Source organism: Mycetomoellerius zeteki, unplaced genomic scaffold (assembly GCF_001594055.1).
Source record: "Mycetomoellerius zeteki isolate Tzet28-1 unplaced genomic scaffold, Tzet1.0 scaffold114, whole genome shotgun sequence".
Taxonomy (NCBI): domain Eukaryota; kingdom Metazoa; phylum Arthropoda; class Insecta; order Hymenoptera; family Formicidae; genus Mycetomoellerius; species Mycetomoellerius zeteki.
In genome coordinates this window covers 1267849-1283135 of record NW_017256062.1, presented here as the reverse complement: position 1 = coordinate 1283135, position 15287 = coordinate 1267849, and the positions used below count along the sequence as shown (strand labels likewise).

The 15287-nt window shown below is 33.9% G+C and overlaps 1 protein-coding gene across 1 annotated transcript in view; it reads left to right on the top strand.

Moving 5' to 3' along the window:
- nAChRalpha4 (nicotinic acetylcholine receptor alpha4) overlaps positions 1–15287 on the top strand; it is a 197192-nt gene that overhangs the window by 137814 nt on the left and 44091 nt on the right. Inside the window, exons 6-7 of the mRNA XM_018457315.1 lie at positions 7118–7233; positions 9582–9750. Coding sequence (XP_018312817.1) covers positions 7118–7233; positions 9582–9750 — 285 coding nt within the window. The remainder of the gene's footprint in view (positions 1–7117; positions 7234–9581; positions 9751–15287) is intronic.

Below are 15287 nucleotides of genomic sequence, written 5' to 3'. Positions count from 1 at the left end.
TTTGTATTTGAACGATTTAATTACCATTTTGTACTCAAAGAATTGTTTCTATTCGCTTAAAATACTGCACTTTTGTTAAAAAAAAGTAGAGCAAATATTGCATAAAAAAATTCTGGTTAGAATTTGGACAATACCATTTTATTCACTTCTGGAAACGGCCATTTATTTTCCGCATTTCATGTCACGGATTAAATCGGGACTGGAAAGGCTCGTTTTAGGTCGCCTGTGCAGCCAAACGAAAGCACAAAACGCAGTTATGAAAGCTCAAGTTCACGCTTGCAGAAACGGGGGCGCTTGCCGGATGGTATTATGCAAACTATGATTTCATTCGGTTGCAAACACGTGACTTTATGCACTGACTAATACCATGCAAACCACTTTGCACGGCCTATGTGTCGTCCACTCAAGAGATTCTCGTGCGAATGTCGCGAAAGTTGCGCAACTTATCGAAATTTTCAAAGTGTCATCAACTTTTGTATACTGTATTTTTTAGTAACTTTTATAACAATTGAAACGTTGAGAATATAAATAGAGCACGTTATGTTTGACATTAAGTTTTAAGAAATTCCGTAATATAACTTTTGTAACAAATTATAAGAAAACAGGATTATATACTCTCAAAATATATTGGAGTAAAATCTCACTCTCTAAAGAGTGAAGATTGAGCTAGTCTTGTAAAAGAGAGTGGCTCAATTTTCAATCTGAGGGAAATTAACTCTAAAAGATTAAAATTATATAAAATTTATAAGATTATCAATATTAATTTATAAAATTAACAAAAAAAAGTTTATATAAAATTCTTAATTTAAACACGTATAAGTTATAATGTTATATATTATATTTGTTATACATTTTAATAACGTTTGATTTTTTTTTAAAACAATTACAATTAGTTATGTATTTGAATAATTTGGATATTTTATGTATTTGAAGTTTTAATAAAGCAAAACATTAACGTGCACATGCTTTGATTGTACATGAATCATTCCTGAGAAATTGAATTTACTTTGTTTGTATTTTCAACGCTTGGAGGGTTTGCGTTCCTAAGATTGACGTAATCTAGAAGATTGTAGAAGGATAAAACACGAAATTAAGTCTGCTTAGAATGAAGTACGTTCGTTCTAGAGAAAAGCATTTTCTTCATAAAATGAGAATTTCACAAATCTCGAGTTTCACTTTGCAAACCTCGCAAATCTCGCGATTATTCATCTTACACTGCGGCGGATCCGTTCATTCGCAATTCTTTCTTTCTGTTATCTCATTATACGGCAAACTTCCGGAAATAATTAAAGATCTCCGTTGTCCAAGGCTTTCGATGAAACGCGCGTAACAAAGAGATACAGGGACGATACCATCGTGAAAAAAAAAGTCAGCGACAATCGCCGCATCCATCATCCATCGTCCGCAATTCATCATCGCGCCGTTCCGTAAATGTCATACCGATAGCTAATGACAAAAAATCACTGTCACACGAATCGATTCGTCCGTCCATCGCAACTTCTTCGTCGACGTCAAGTACACCGACAAAAAGCTACGGACCCGAAGAAACGCAATTAGTTAACTCGACGTGGACGCATCGAAATTATTTGGTCCGCATTCTTTCCGTTTAAATGGTGACACAGAATAAAAAGAGAAGCGACAGAAATACAGAAACTTGAGTAAGGGCAGCTACAGTCTCTCACAATGTTATTTTTTGGCTTGTCACGGTAAAACTTTTTATTGAAGAAAAAATATTTTAAAAAACCCAACGTACACTGGCCTCCAAATATTTGTTGACGTTCATCTCTCAAATCGATGACAAAAAAAGAAGGAAAGACAGAAGAAAATTATGAAGAGAGGAAGAGATGGTTATTACTTTCTGTAAAATTTTATTAATCTCGATACAGCTTTCATGAAAAAAGGGAAAAAAGGAAATTTCTCGCAAACGACAAATTCTTTTCAAGAACAGCGCGGTCTATTATCTGTTAACCTAGATTGCATATCTGTTACATTCGCGATTTAATAAATTTTACTGTTCTCAATCGTGAAAGTGGTTGCAATTAAAATGAATTACAATACGGCGTACCGATGGAGCGAAGCACACTCGAGGAAAAACTGGCGAGTATTTTAGAATGTTAAGTGGCCGTGCACTGGCTCGCACCGCCACAAAGTGCAATTTAAACGCCCACTATGCGAGAGCCCGCGCTCTTCGTTGCGAATACAGCACCCCGTACCGCCTTTCGCCATCATCCCCCTCGCATATCTTCCCTCGCCGTGTCTAGACGCCGTAAGCCCGGCTATCTAAACCGCCTCATCGAATCACCCTTTCAACCTACCCTCCATCACATCAAGCTCGCCTTTATCGCATCAAAAGATCAACACTAATCTTTCGATCAGCAAAGCTCCTGTTCTCGTGGTTCGTGTGGAAGGTCGATTTTCACGAAGCGATGAATTCAATATATATATCACAAAATATCCGAAGTTTGCAAAATTTCGTTGTGTTTGAAGACCGAAAGAGACAAAAACAAAACGATATTTTCGTTTCGTCTCGTGAATGTAGGTGAAGTTGAAATTGTTTTCACGATCGATTATATGCAGTGTAACAAAAGCAATAGGCAACGATGCAATAAATGGGACGTGTGAAACTACCGTGACTATCTCGGTAAAACAATCTCCGACGTATCGGCAATCGCGAACCAGCTGTCTCAGCTGACGATCCTTCCGTAAAAAGATTCGCGACGGTGTCATCTCCTCCTCTCCATCAAAGTCAATAAAGAAGCGTCTACCGCGCGCCATTATTTTTGCAAGAATTCTTTAACGTCCGCGAAAATCTTTTGACGTTTACAATGAAGTTTAGAGACCTTATAACACAAAATCGGGCTATATGCTATTTTGTCAAAATCCTACGAGAGAGAAAGATATACATACTTTCTCCCTGTATATAGAGTGACCCGAAATTCGCAAATAAAAATATCACAGCAAGGTCCTCGAAAAATTAAGTGAAAAATAAAAATTTTATTGAACCGCACATATGAAAACACAACTAATAGGAAATAAGAACTAAAGACCTATAACGATTGAAGCTGGATCTTTGGTTAACAAATTCACATTGAATTATTTAAACATTAAAGCTTTGACTGTTATGGACCTTTATTTCCTATTAAGTGAAAATATTATTTATAATTTTTTTATTTAAAGCAGTAATTTTTTAAATATAAAGATTTAAATGTGGTTAATTACGATGTGGTTAAATACAAATTATGTTTAGAGAATATACATTACTTGCGAATGTGTTGAAATGAGCGTTCACCAACGCTCACTAACTCATGGATACGTGGCCGTCTAAATGTAGTTTACAATTGACTATATTTAAACCCTTATATTTATATATATAAAAAAATATATATATAATATGGTATTTTAAAGCTACGCAACAACAATACAACAATATTGAGTCAAAGAGTTACAAAATTGGAGTACATTGTTATAAGTTCTCTGGACAAAGATAAGAGTTTCCTTTTTTTTTATAAACCACAGAGTGCATTACCAGCGGGCACTGAAAAATTCGAAACATTCTCGATCTCAGCACGATCAAAGAGGTTCAAGAAACGTCAACTGCATGTCGATTGACCGATGTTATAATGTTTTAACCATTTGTACCAATCGATTCCTTTCCGTCCTTGCAACTTTGAAAGATCTTCCGGCGACATTCATCACTGCTTAAAAAGTACGCGCGTTTCTCGCGTTCTTTGTAACTTATGTCCCCGTCTGTTCTTCTTCCCAACTCACACAGAAATGTTCACAAATTGTCAGAAGCTTCTATCGGGCATTTCTATCTCCCTTTATACGTCAGTTAGTCTAAAACGAACATGAACGCAGTTTGGAAAAGTGCCACGCAGAATTCTTTATTTATTTTTCGGGAAGTCCGAGTAGAAAATATATAGCTATAAAGAAAATACATACACATATCATTGTGAGAGTGTAATGAAATTTTTCTTTAAAATATTTTTTTTATTTCGATTCTATCGTGAATTTGAGAAATTTATAATTCTTGATAAAACTTAAGAATCTATAAAAAAACATTTTTCCTAAATGTTTTAATTATTTATAGTTCTAATAATTATTTATATGTACAAAAATACTCAGTATATTAAATTAATTTGTTTAGAAAATAAATTATAGTGTTTTTATTAAGAAAATGACATTAAAAGGCAGGAGAAAAATATGAGTTAAACATCGAATGAATGTATAAGAATATAATGATAAATGAATAATAATTGTAATAAAGTGACATCGCGGAAAAGAAAGTAGATACTATAAATTTTTTCCGTGGAACGGAAGTAAATTGGCGAGATAAATGCGGAACTGACGAATCACACGTAACGATTACGAGACGTGCAAGATAACACAATTTTTAGAGAAAAAGGATTGTGCGACGTGCTTCGACTAATAATGCATATTCTTTAAATTCCGTTTCCGTCCGGTTACCCGCGAGATTAATGAGACAGCCTGTCTACACTTCAAAGGATCTTTAGCGAAGTTCACCAAGATCAGATGGTGCGGTATCCCATACACGTCGCCTTTAATTAATTCCATCAGCAGCACCTCGATTTCGCGTGAACCTAATTGAAATGTTATTTTACAGCAGGTGTGAAGTACGCGCGTTCTCTAGTATAATTCTCATTTTAAGCAGAATTTCAAGCAATACATCTACATAATTGGATTTAACCCTTTGAAGCTTTGGTATTACATTTATATAACACCTTTTAAAAAATAAAAAAGGTATCTTCTCTGCAGCTGATTTTTTGTAACTTCATATCTAGCAGTATTATGAATCGCTGAATCCGAATCTCAACTAAAAATTTTTAATTTCACAGTGATGTGATAAAGTAATTGGATTTGATATAACCATCATCAAATTGTACTCTTTTTATTAGATCACTGATTTTGAATATAAAGTAAAAATTTAAAAAATGGTATTCAATATGATCAAAATAGATTGATTTGTATAAAAAACAATGTTCGTATACGTTTTTGAGATCACTTATTTCGAATATAAGCAAAAAATTATCAAATTCGAAATGGTAGACTTAAAATGGCAAGCCCAAATACAAAATGCACTCGAATTTCCATAAAAATTTATACTCGGTAATTTGTGACTAATCAGTAATAACTAATCAATCAATTTTTTATATTATGAATCCGTCATATTGAATCCGAGTAAATATTTTTAATTTTTAAATTTTTACTTCAGATTTATTACCAGCGATTCTAAAAACTCCCGAGTATCTATCCAATTTTAAGTAACTAGACCTATTTTTGTCTTCTCAATATGTCATTTAAAAAATTTTCAAAATCTGATTGCATATTCGTAATCAGTGACTCCAAAAATTCCTTGTATCAAGTTTTAAGAAATTTGAATGTAAAAAAAGATGTGTGCTTTAAAGTCTTATTATAGTCTTATTATAGAGAGATAAAATTGTTTCTTGGACACAATTTTTAATCGAAAATATATACGGGAGAGAGAAGATATAAGTTTAACTAATTTTGTTTACAACAACTGTTTTTACTAAATACATTTGAAAATTCATTTTAAAAGACAAACGATCTCTTGAAAAAAATTTGTAACAGAATTACGTTCTCAGCGAAATAGACGTACGTGATTTATAATAGGACGTCTTTCTTTGTCGTTGCAAAATCGAATGGCTCGTCAGATTTCGAGGCAATTCAGGGCGATTGCATTCTTCGGAGTCGCGATCACCGGCGCTGTATCGAAATTGTTTGCCGGCTTTAATCTCGCCTCGCAGCAGTGACAAAGTATCGTCCGCAAGCGCACCGTTACTTGAATCACCGGAGATGCGTCTGCCCGAGGTATTTCACGGTAATACCACTGCAGCGAGCGATCGCCTGAACCAATGGTTAGACACTTACGTAACATTAAAGCCGCCGCTGGGTTTAATCTTGCTGCATGACGCTCAAATGGCTTCACAGAAGACAATGTTAGGAACTTAACGGCGGAATTATTCCTGATGAGGCAAACTAATTCTACATCGGCGAAATTGGTTCGACAATAGTTGCTATCGTAATCATAATATACAGTAAACTTTTCAAGGTGTACAACTTTAACTGTACAATTCGCAGTACAAATAGAACAAATATACATTTTTTCTGGAATAATTTACAAAATAAATGTTGTAAATTGATTTTGTATAGTAATTGTTTATAAAATATAAAAAATATTCATAGGATTGGAATGTATAATAAATATTACTTCCAAGTCAGAAATACAAATCGTTGTACGAAGAAACAGTTTATTGTAGATAATCACAAGTTCATGACAATATCACCGGAAAAAACGATTGTTACAAATTGGAGGGGATAGTTTTAGATTTACGAAAACCAATTTCTCTTCTGGGTAAGGAATTCCATCAATTTATTTTCTGAGCTATACAAAACTTCTACGGCAGTCTACAGATCAAAAGTCACTGTCAACAGCTAGAAAAAACATTTACACCCAAAAGTCGCGGCTAAATGGAATACCTCGTTAGCATTAGGTGCATAGCTGCTGTTATGGCCCTGAATTCATGAGTGAAACCGAATCGAGTGCTCTAGTCTGATTTCTTTCTTTGACTGCGTGTTCCTTTTACTCTGCAATGTGGTGCACACATAGATATCGATATGTATATAAAGGCGATATTCCGCTGATCTAGTTGCTGCTCTAGAGTGTCCTGTTGTTGCGGACCACCACAGTCGACGCTCCGTTTTTTGATTCCTTGACAATTAGCTCCCTCTGCGCTTCTGCGAACACCAAGTGCATCTCAAGACATGCACTGAAAGTTTATTTCAGAATTATTATTGTTCGTAATCAAGCAAGCGTTTTTAACGCGAGTGTGCAGTTGTAGACTGAAGCTATGATAAACGGTGTATCAATGTATTCACTATAAATCTCCTTTTACAATTTGGAGAAATATAATAAAGAAATATAGAATCTTTTGTATATGTTTTATGTTGTACAAGAGCCCTCCGACTGCACGCTCGTACGTCAGAGATGAATTACGTGGGCATGGAGTTCGAACGTTTCAACAATGGCGACTTTTTACGCGCGAGCTTAATGCCAGCCGCTTTTTCTGTCACGTAGGTCGATCTAAGACACATGGACGAAAAATCGGGGAGCAACGTGGTGGATGTGGGAGTTGACCTGTCCGAATTCTACATGTCGGTAGAATGGGACATTTTAGAAGTTCCTGCAGTTCGGTAAGTATTCGTTGGCGTTTGATCTTCAAATATATAGCATACATCTTTATTTGCATATATACTCTCTATATACATATATTGTTATAAAAAGTGATCACAATTTTATTGAATTTGTTCATTTATACGCGATATTTCATAAACCCAGATAGCCAAATCTGTAGAAAGCAGATTTTTTAAATATCTGCTACACATTATGCCAACAAAATAGCAACAGAATTGTTACAGAATTAGATTTACATAATATACTGTTGAACAGTATTGAACAGTATACTGCGAACAGACTGCTAGGAAAAAACATAACAGAATCAGATAATGTCGGCAGGATCTGCTCAGTTTCTACCAATTTGCCTTCACATTATGTCGATAGGCGATGTTAACACAAGCCTAATGCGGACGCAGTTGATCGCAGACTGCCGTCATTTTCTGCTCGAATATGCTGACAGTCAGTTAGAAGACTGCAGACTTTCTTCTATCTGGGAAAATTGTAATATAAGGACTTGAATTTGAGATCTTATAAATCAAATATGTATTCTCATATTGAATACAAAGCGATTACGGTTTATTGTCTTATATTCAATATGAGATTTGCCAAGTTCATCTATTTTCTCTGGATAAGATCTCAATCTAATCTCCAAGATTCTCAAGTATAGCAGTGGCATCGAAATCTCAAAGCGCTCTAGAAAAGGCTCCTTTCTTTTTCCTTATGAAACTCTTCTTCACATTCAATATGCTAGCCTGGCATAAGCGAACAGCTGCTTCGGGCAAGATTCGATTCCCGATATTCGGTGTGCCGCGATGCAAACGGGAATTGGATTCTACTTCCGGAAGCTGCCATAGTAGTAAAATGTTGTCACAGATACTTGAAGTGTCCTGCCACTAGAGATGTTCAAGATATTTCGAAATGTTGATGCTTTAACGTTTGAACACTTTCGGCATCGGTATTGTACTTTCCGTTTACCCGAATCGATGCCACATTCGATTTAAACGCTCTTATTTGTCACGTATTGAAGATTGAATCCTCTTTACGAAAAATTATGATCTAACAAGTAGATAAAGTCAATTACAACGATGACTCTCGAGAAAAAATTGTATGTTATTGTAAGTTAGAGATTACAAAATTTAGGTCAATCTTCAAGAAATCGTTCAATTCACATTTTTTTTCTTATATTTTTTTAGAGTTGCTATCTATCTTCTTTTTCAGGGCGTCTAGGGACGTCCGGAGGGGGAAGGTTTTCCAAATGCATCCGAGATAATTATGAGGTTTTAGAGAATCTTCTAAATTTTTTACTTTGACTTCTCTCTCACGTTATTCTATACTCCTGATTTACAATAGGAGTAGTAATCCTTAAGCTATAAAAAACTGACCAATCATAGTTGAATGTGAGAAGCTGAAAAAAATAATCAACTATATAATTGGTCAATTTCTTACATTAAATTAGTACCACTAAGGAACAATTAGGAATAATAAATAATTATTCGTTTACTGTTCTGATCAATTTTACTAATATACATGCATTTTTATATGAGTCCGGTTTCAAGCGAAATGTCTGGGTTTTTTGGTCTGTAAGTTCTGGTTTTAAAATTTTTGATATGGCAACTCTCTATATATATTTAGAATTGTTTCAATAAGCTACCGTTTGGTACACGTCAAAATTGTTATTGGTAGGAATGGAACTTATTTTCATAATCTGAATGAACAATTATTATGTTAAAAAATTACTAGGTTTTTTTATACGCACGAATACGATATACTGTTTAAAAATAATTTCTTATTTTGACGTGATATATAATAAAAGAGACAACATAGAGAGAATAAGACATAAGTTAAACGGCTAGCTATATGCCTCTATTACTAATGGTTAAATACGTGAAAACGTTATTCTGGTGTAGTTTGGTACACTTTGGTTGCTATACTGAATCACGCCAAAAATCGCCTAATTTCGTGTAAAAATTGAATGTTTGAAAAATAAAGTAATTCAAATTTATTCACGACACAAAACATTACTGGCTCCAGTTTAAGACTATTGGCCTGAATAAAGGGGGACAGACTAGAGGGACGTAAGGGAATAGTCTGAACCGAGTTACCGACTTAGAGAGATCTTCGACGGAGTTATACGATCCTGCGAAACTTTCCTCATAAGTCTCGCTCACCGCCGACCCTACTTACTTAAAACGTACTTATTGTCGAATACAAACGCTTCTCTCCGTCCTGAATAGCGGAATTTTTACGTTCTTTAGGCGATTTTTTTTTTCTTTTCACTTCATCGCTTTAATCCTAACGCTCCCTTCCACTCGTTTATCGATCCGACGATTAACCGCAATGTCTCTTGCGTCTTTTCTTCTCGCAGGAACGAGAAGTTTTACACTTGCTGTGACGAGCCCTACTTGGACATCACGTTCAACATCACGATGAGGAGGAAAACCCTCTTTTACACAGTGAACATTATCATCCCCTGTATGGGGATATCGTTTCTCACGGTTCTCACGTTTTACTTGCCTAGCGATAGCGGTGAAAAGGTAAGCCGGTACATTTCTCACTGGTAAATATTTACATTTACTATCGCATTTTTATGAATACTCTGTGATTATTATAACGTTAACAAAATCTATATTAAATTAATAAATTTGTTAGATAAAAGACGTTTATTTTTATTTTTTCTTATTATTTCATGTTTTCTTCAATGTTTGCTAGACAATTTTTTATGCAAACAGTACCGTAACGTTTTCCTTTTTACTTACATTATTTTTTGTTTTATATATATATACATATATATATATATATATACATATACATATAAATTATATTCTCTAATTAAATGTAAAAGTATTTGAAAATCGGAAAGATATTTTAAAGATTAAAGTGTGTTTATGCTAATAAGCTGCTGTATAAAGGATTTTTCTGTTTTCTATTAATATCTTTTCAGAAATACATAATACAGCAAATAAACATATCTGAAATAAAAAGAATGAGCATGAGAAGGACAGAGCCGCGATTAATCCTTTTACCTATTCTCGGAAGTAGCCGCGGGGCGAACGTGCGTGAAATATGCAGCGAATTAGTTCTCTTCCGCGTGCCTGTCGGCCTCGTTATTTACTCTTATCTGTACATAAGAGCTAGTAGGTGGTTACTTTTGTGGCTCGACGGCGCCGCGCCGGCGATTTTTCATTTCCACTCCGGCTTCTACCCTCATCGACTTACTACCATCTCGACTCGCACTGTTTTCGTTCGCCCGAGAACAGATCCTTTTCCACGCTGTCGAATGCGTAGTACCGAAAAGATTACTCCTACACAGCAGTGGGTATTCTCGAGGACATTTTTGAATATTTTTTGAAAACCTCCTTAATATTACTCGGATATTGTACATTATATAATATATTCGAATATTCTGGATGAATCTTTAAGTTCCTTTAAATTTCTTGATGCTTTTTAGATGCGGGTTTTGTCAAATGTTTTTCTGATCTTATTCTACAAATATCCTAGATATTCGTCTACATATTATAGATATTCTTTGAGAATATCCTGATAGATATATTTCTAAGTATTCACGTGCTGTGCGTGATCCTACGCATTTTCTTCCTCTCTAGAGAGAGAGCGCGAAGAATATTTTTAAGAAAGGTTTATTCCGCCACAGAACGACGCTTACAGCTGACGTTCTTCCCGAAGCACCCTTCCTCGCACAAAGTTATCGACGTAGCATGGCATAAAAGCTTCATCCGTACATTCCCCATGCGCTTTTTCCCCGTTAATGTCCACGTCGCAACATGCCACAAAGATTATTTGTTACTCTGTGAACTGGTATCGTAAAATGTTTTTTCTTTCCCAACCCCGTCAGTTGGCTTCTTTATTTCTTCTGCTAGGCCGACTGCGAGGACTCGCGCTGAAGTCGTTTCTTTTCTCTTGCTCGTTCTCTTCTTCGTTTCCTTCTCTTTCTCGCTGAAAAAGCATGGCTATTAATCGTACTTGCGCGCAGTTGAAGAACTATCGACCTCACGTGCAATTAGCATCTGTCATTAAAAAGAAACGGATAGCAATTGATTATGTACCGAAGTACCGAAGGTAATAGGAATGTTTTTACACGGTGCAACATGTTTGCCTTTTCTCATTAATCCCTTCAATGTCGAGTCTTCATTGATTGTGAGAGAAAATGTCAATTTATCGAGCAGTTTCCTATATTTCATACACTAGAAGCTTTTATTATTAAATTATAATTTTCAATAATTATTTCAATTAATTATTGACGGAATTATTAAAAGAATTTTCACTTTTATAATGCCTGTCATGTCGCAAAATGCATGGTTTCTTTATGCATTTAATTTTTACTTACTAAATGAAGTGTTTTAAATGTTGATTCGTTCAGAAAATAGTAAATTACGCATATTCCACTTGATGACATTTCTGACTGAAATACAGCGTGTGTGATTTGACTGGGACGCGAGAAAGACACAGAGTCAATCATTCATTCTATCTTTAACCATTTATTGATTTTGTTTCCGAGAAGCAGGCAACGCGAAAAGGAAACGCCACTCTATTATACATTTGCTATCGCCATTTTCAAGCAAAATATAAGCACCAGACACATTTTACGAGAGTCATTACTTTTATAATGTCCACAATGAAACATCATGCAATATATCTATACGTATAATGCACGTATAATGTGTAACTTTGCTATTTTTTATAATTTGTCAAACCATAACTTTCAGGCGGATTTAATTCTAATCGATATTCACGAATCCAATGGACCCAGATATTTTCTTCTAGTATGTGAAAATTTGTTTATAACAAATGTTTTTCATAATTTTACACAATTTTAAATTATGTAATCTTATTCCTCGGATTTTGATCATCAAAATAAAAAAAATCGTTCAATTATGTTAACTTTAAGCAAAGATACATTAATTTAAAGTACACTGGATCCGCGAATATCAATTAAAGAAATTTCCGAGCGAATACTGATTAGAATTAATTTTCATATAATTTCTATAGATACAATGTAATCATTTGAGAAACTGTATCACAATCGTGCATATGCCTGTTTCTATATTGTCAAGCTCCAATTTCTCGTAGAATCTTCGCGGATACACTGCACGAGACGTGCTATGAATGCGAACGACCAGCGCCAGCAAGAAAGTGGTGCGAAGAATTTGCGAACGACTTTTCGCGGAAGCGTCTCTCGTTTGGATGGCTGTCGAGTTGAGACCTGCTATCAACGTTCACGTTTCAGGATATACATCTTCTGTCGTGTCAGAAAAATGCTAGGAAGTTATGCAGTGTCAAGAGTCACATGTTCTCGAAGTGTACTGGACACCTGACTAAAAATGCAGTACTTGTTAATATACATATGTATATCATGTCAAAGTTATTGCTATCAGTAATATGGAATAACAACAATAATGGTCAAATATAGAGGTGAAATTTAAAAAACTTTAAAATATTCCTATTGATTTAAACAAAAATCAATAGGATAATAAAAAAACAAAGATGAATAAAAACAAAGTGAAAATTAGAATATGGTAATATCCTAACAGTCCTCATTTCATCGTTAAAACAAAATGGAGGTAACATCCAAGTAAAACATTTTGCTAAATAAAGATTCAAGAATATGAATAAATAACGAAGTTTTTTCTTATTTAATATTAAATGAAGTACAATTCGTGCATATTAGTAAACTTGAGTAATATTCCAATAGAAATCGATTGTTTTAAATATTTATGTATCTATTCAATTTAATAATAAGTAAAGTTATGAAAACATGGAAGGAACGAGTTAACTGAAAATTTAGGTAGATCTGAAAATAATTTTGTTGTACTATCAAAATAATTGTATAGAAAATTCAAGTACGATAAGCATACTGCAAACAGTTTTGACATTCTAGCAACCTCTGTTTGAGTATTCTACATAATTATTTTGATAGTTCAATTAAATTACTTTTGATCTGTATCTATCTTTTTAGATATTTTAAAAAACTTTTCTTTCTGTAAAATAATTAGATCTTGTTTAAATCACGTTAAAAAATATTAGTTCCAATTTATAAATATAATCTGAAGACATCTTTTTTGATGCACCATAAGATAGATCGAAAAATTTTTATAGATATATTATAGATATATAAATTGGAACCAATTCTTCTTTAACTGATTTATGGAAGATATAGTTATTTCATAGAAAGAGCTAAGTCGCGGAGCTTCTCAAGTGTGTGTAATAAGGATCGTCTTTGATATTTCGAAAAGATCCTCATATGTATGGTATATACATCTGTCTTTCGTGATTTATCTTACGATGTCTCTAGACATCTTTTTTGATATATCGTAGAATAAATCATGAAGAACACATGCTACCATATAAGGATCTTTTCGAAGTATTAAAGGCAACCCTTATTACAGTGGTTACACATACTTGAGAAGCTTCGTAACCTAAACTCGACGGTATAAGCCAGCTTTGCACTTAGAATTTTCTTGCGAGTTTGCGAGCGTCATGTTGTCCTTAATAATAGTTTGTTCTTGTTGTGTAACAATGAAATATTTTGTGGTATGCAAGCATAACTGGCGCGTCTCTTAGTCAACGAATGCATTATTTTACAAAGTTTACTTTGTTAGAAAGCTATAAATAAATAGAAGCGCTGAAGACTTCGAATATTTTATATATCACAGAAACAAAAAATTTTTTCTGCAATATTTATGTAGAGCGGAAGATGGAAAGTGATAGAGAAAATAAACTCGATTGCAGATTTTCGAAAAAATAAAGCCGTGAGCGTCTGTTGCAGCTTCTAGGCATGTCAATCAAGCAGAGGGAATCGATAAGCAATATCGCGGTTCGGTGATTGACCCGCAGCCACGCTGCGTCTACCGAAATTGCATACCACATGCATTCCCCGCTTCACCTTTTATGACATGCCTCATGACTGTACATTGCACCGTTTTGTTTCAATGTTTTTGGCCGTCATTTTTAAATTTATTTGGTTGAGCCACCTCGCGTTTATGAAAGTGCTTAATGAAAAAGTTGAGTTTACTTTTATACCTACAATCTTCTCTCATAAATCCATAGAAAAGAAACTTTGAAACTTTGTGACCTGGCAAAATAACTGAATAAAGTTACAAAAGATCCAATTGATCTAAAATACAATATATATATATATACACATATATATAGAATGAGTTTTTAATTCAGCACAAATCCAACGCATTTTCATCGGACGATTGACAACATAGCATCTCCGATGGATACTTGATGGTCTACTTTGAAGAATGATTTGATGAAAATACACAGAGAAAAAGGTTTCTTTGGATTTAGTATTCACACTATTTATTTGACTAAAATTTGTTTTATTGAAACAACATATGCTTATACGAATTATTATTTGTTTGAATAAAAATTTTGTTGTTTCATTCGAGAAACTTCTATTGTTTGACAGAAATAACATTATTATTTGAAGTAATATCTTTCAATCAAATAATATATTATTTGGTTACAATAAATACAAACAATGAAACAAATTATTTGTTTGAAAATGGCAAAATATATTGATAGAAGTTATGGTAGAGGTTATGGTAGAGGTCCATGCAAATAATGTCTTTTTAGAACAACCATTATAATTTTTGGCCGAAATTACGAAAACAATGACTTATACTAACAACAGGATTAAACGAACAGCACTATATGCTATATCAATTATGTTTGTGCAGTACAATTTGATCATGTGAATGCCAAAGATAAACATTATCTGTTCAAACAAATAATGTATTTAAGACAAAGATATACATTGTTTCAAATTCAAACAATCGTACTTATTGATTTAAACATTGGTTTGTTTGGACCATTCCAAATAACAAATTTATTAAGTATACAAGTATGACTTTACGGATTTTTTGATAAAAAAAAACGCATTGATTTGACATACATAACATAAATCATTCTTACTTTATTCAAAGAATGCTCCATCGAAAGCCACAACTTTGGCCCATCTTTCAGGCAATAAACGAATTCCACGCTGGTAGAAGTCTGGATGTTTTGAAGTGATCCAATTATCAAGCCAATTTTTTATTTCTTCATAAGA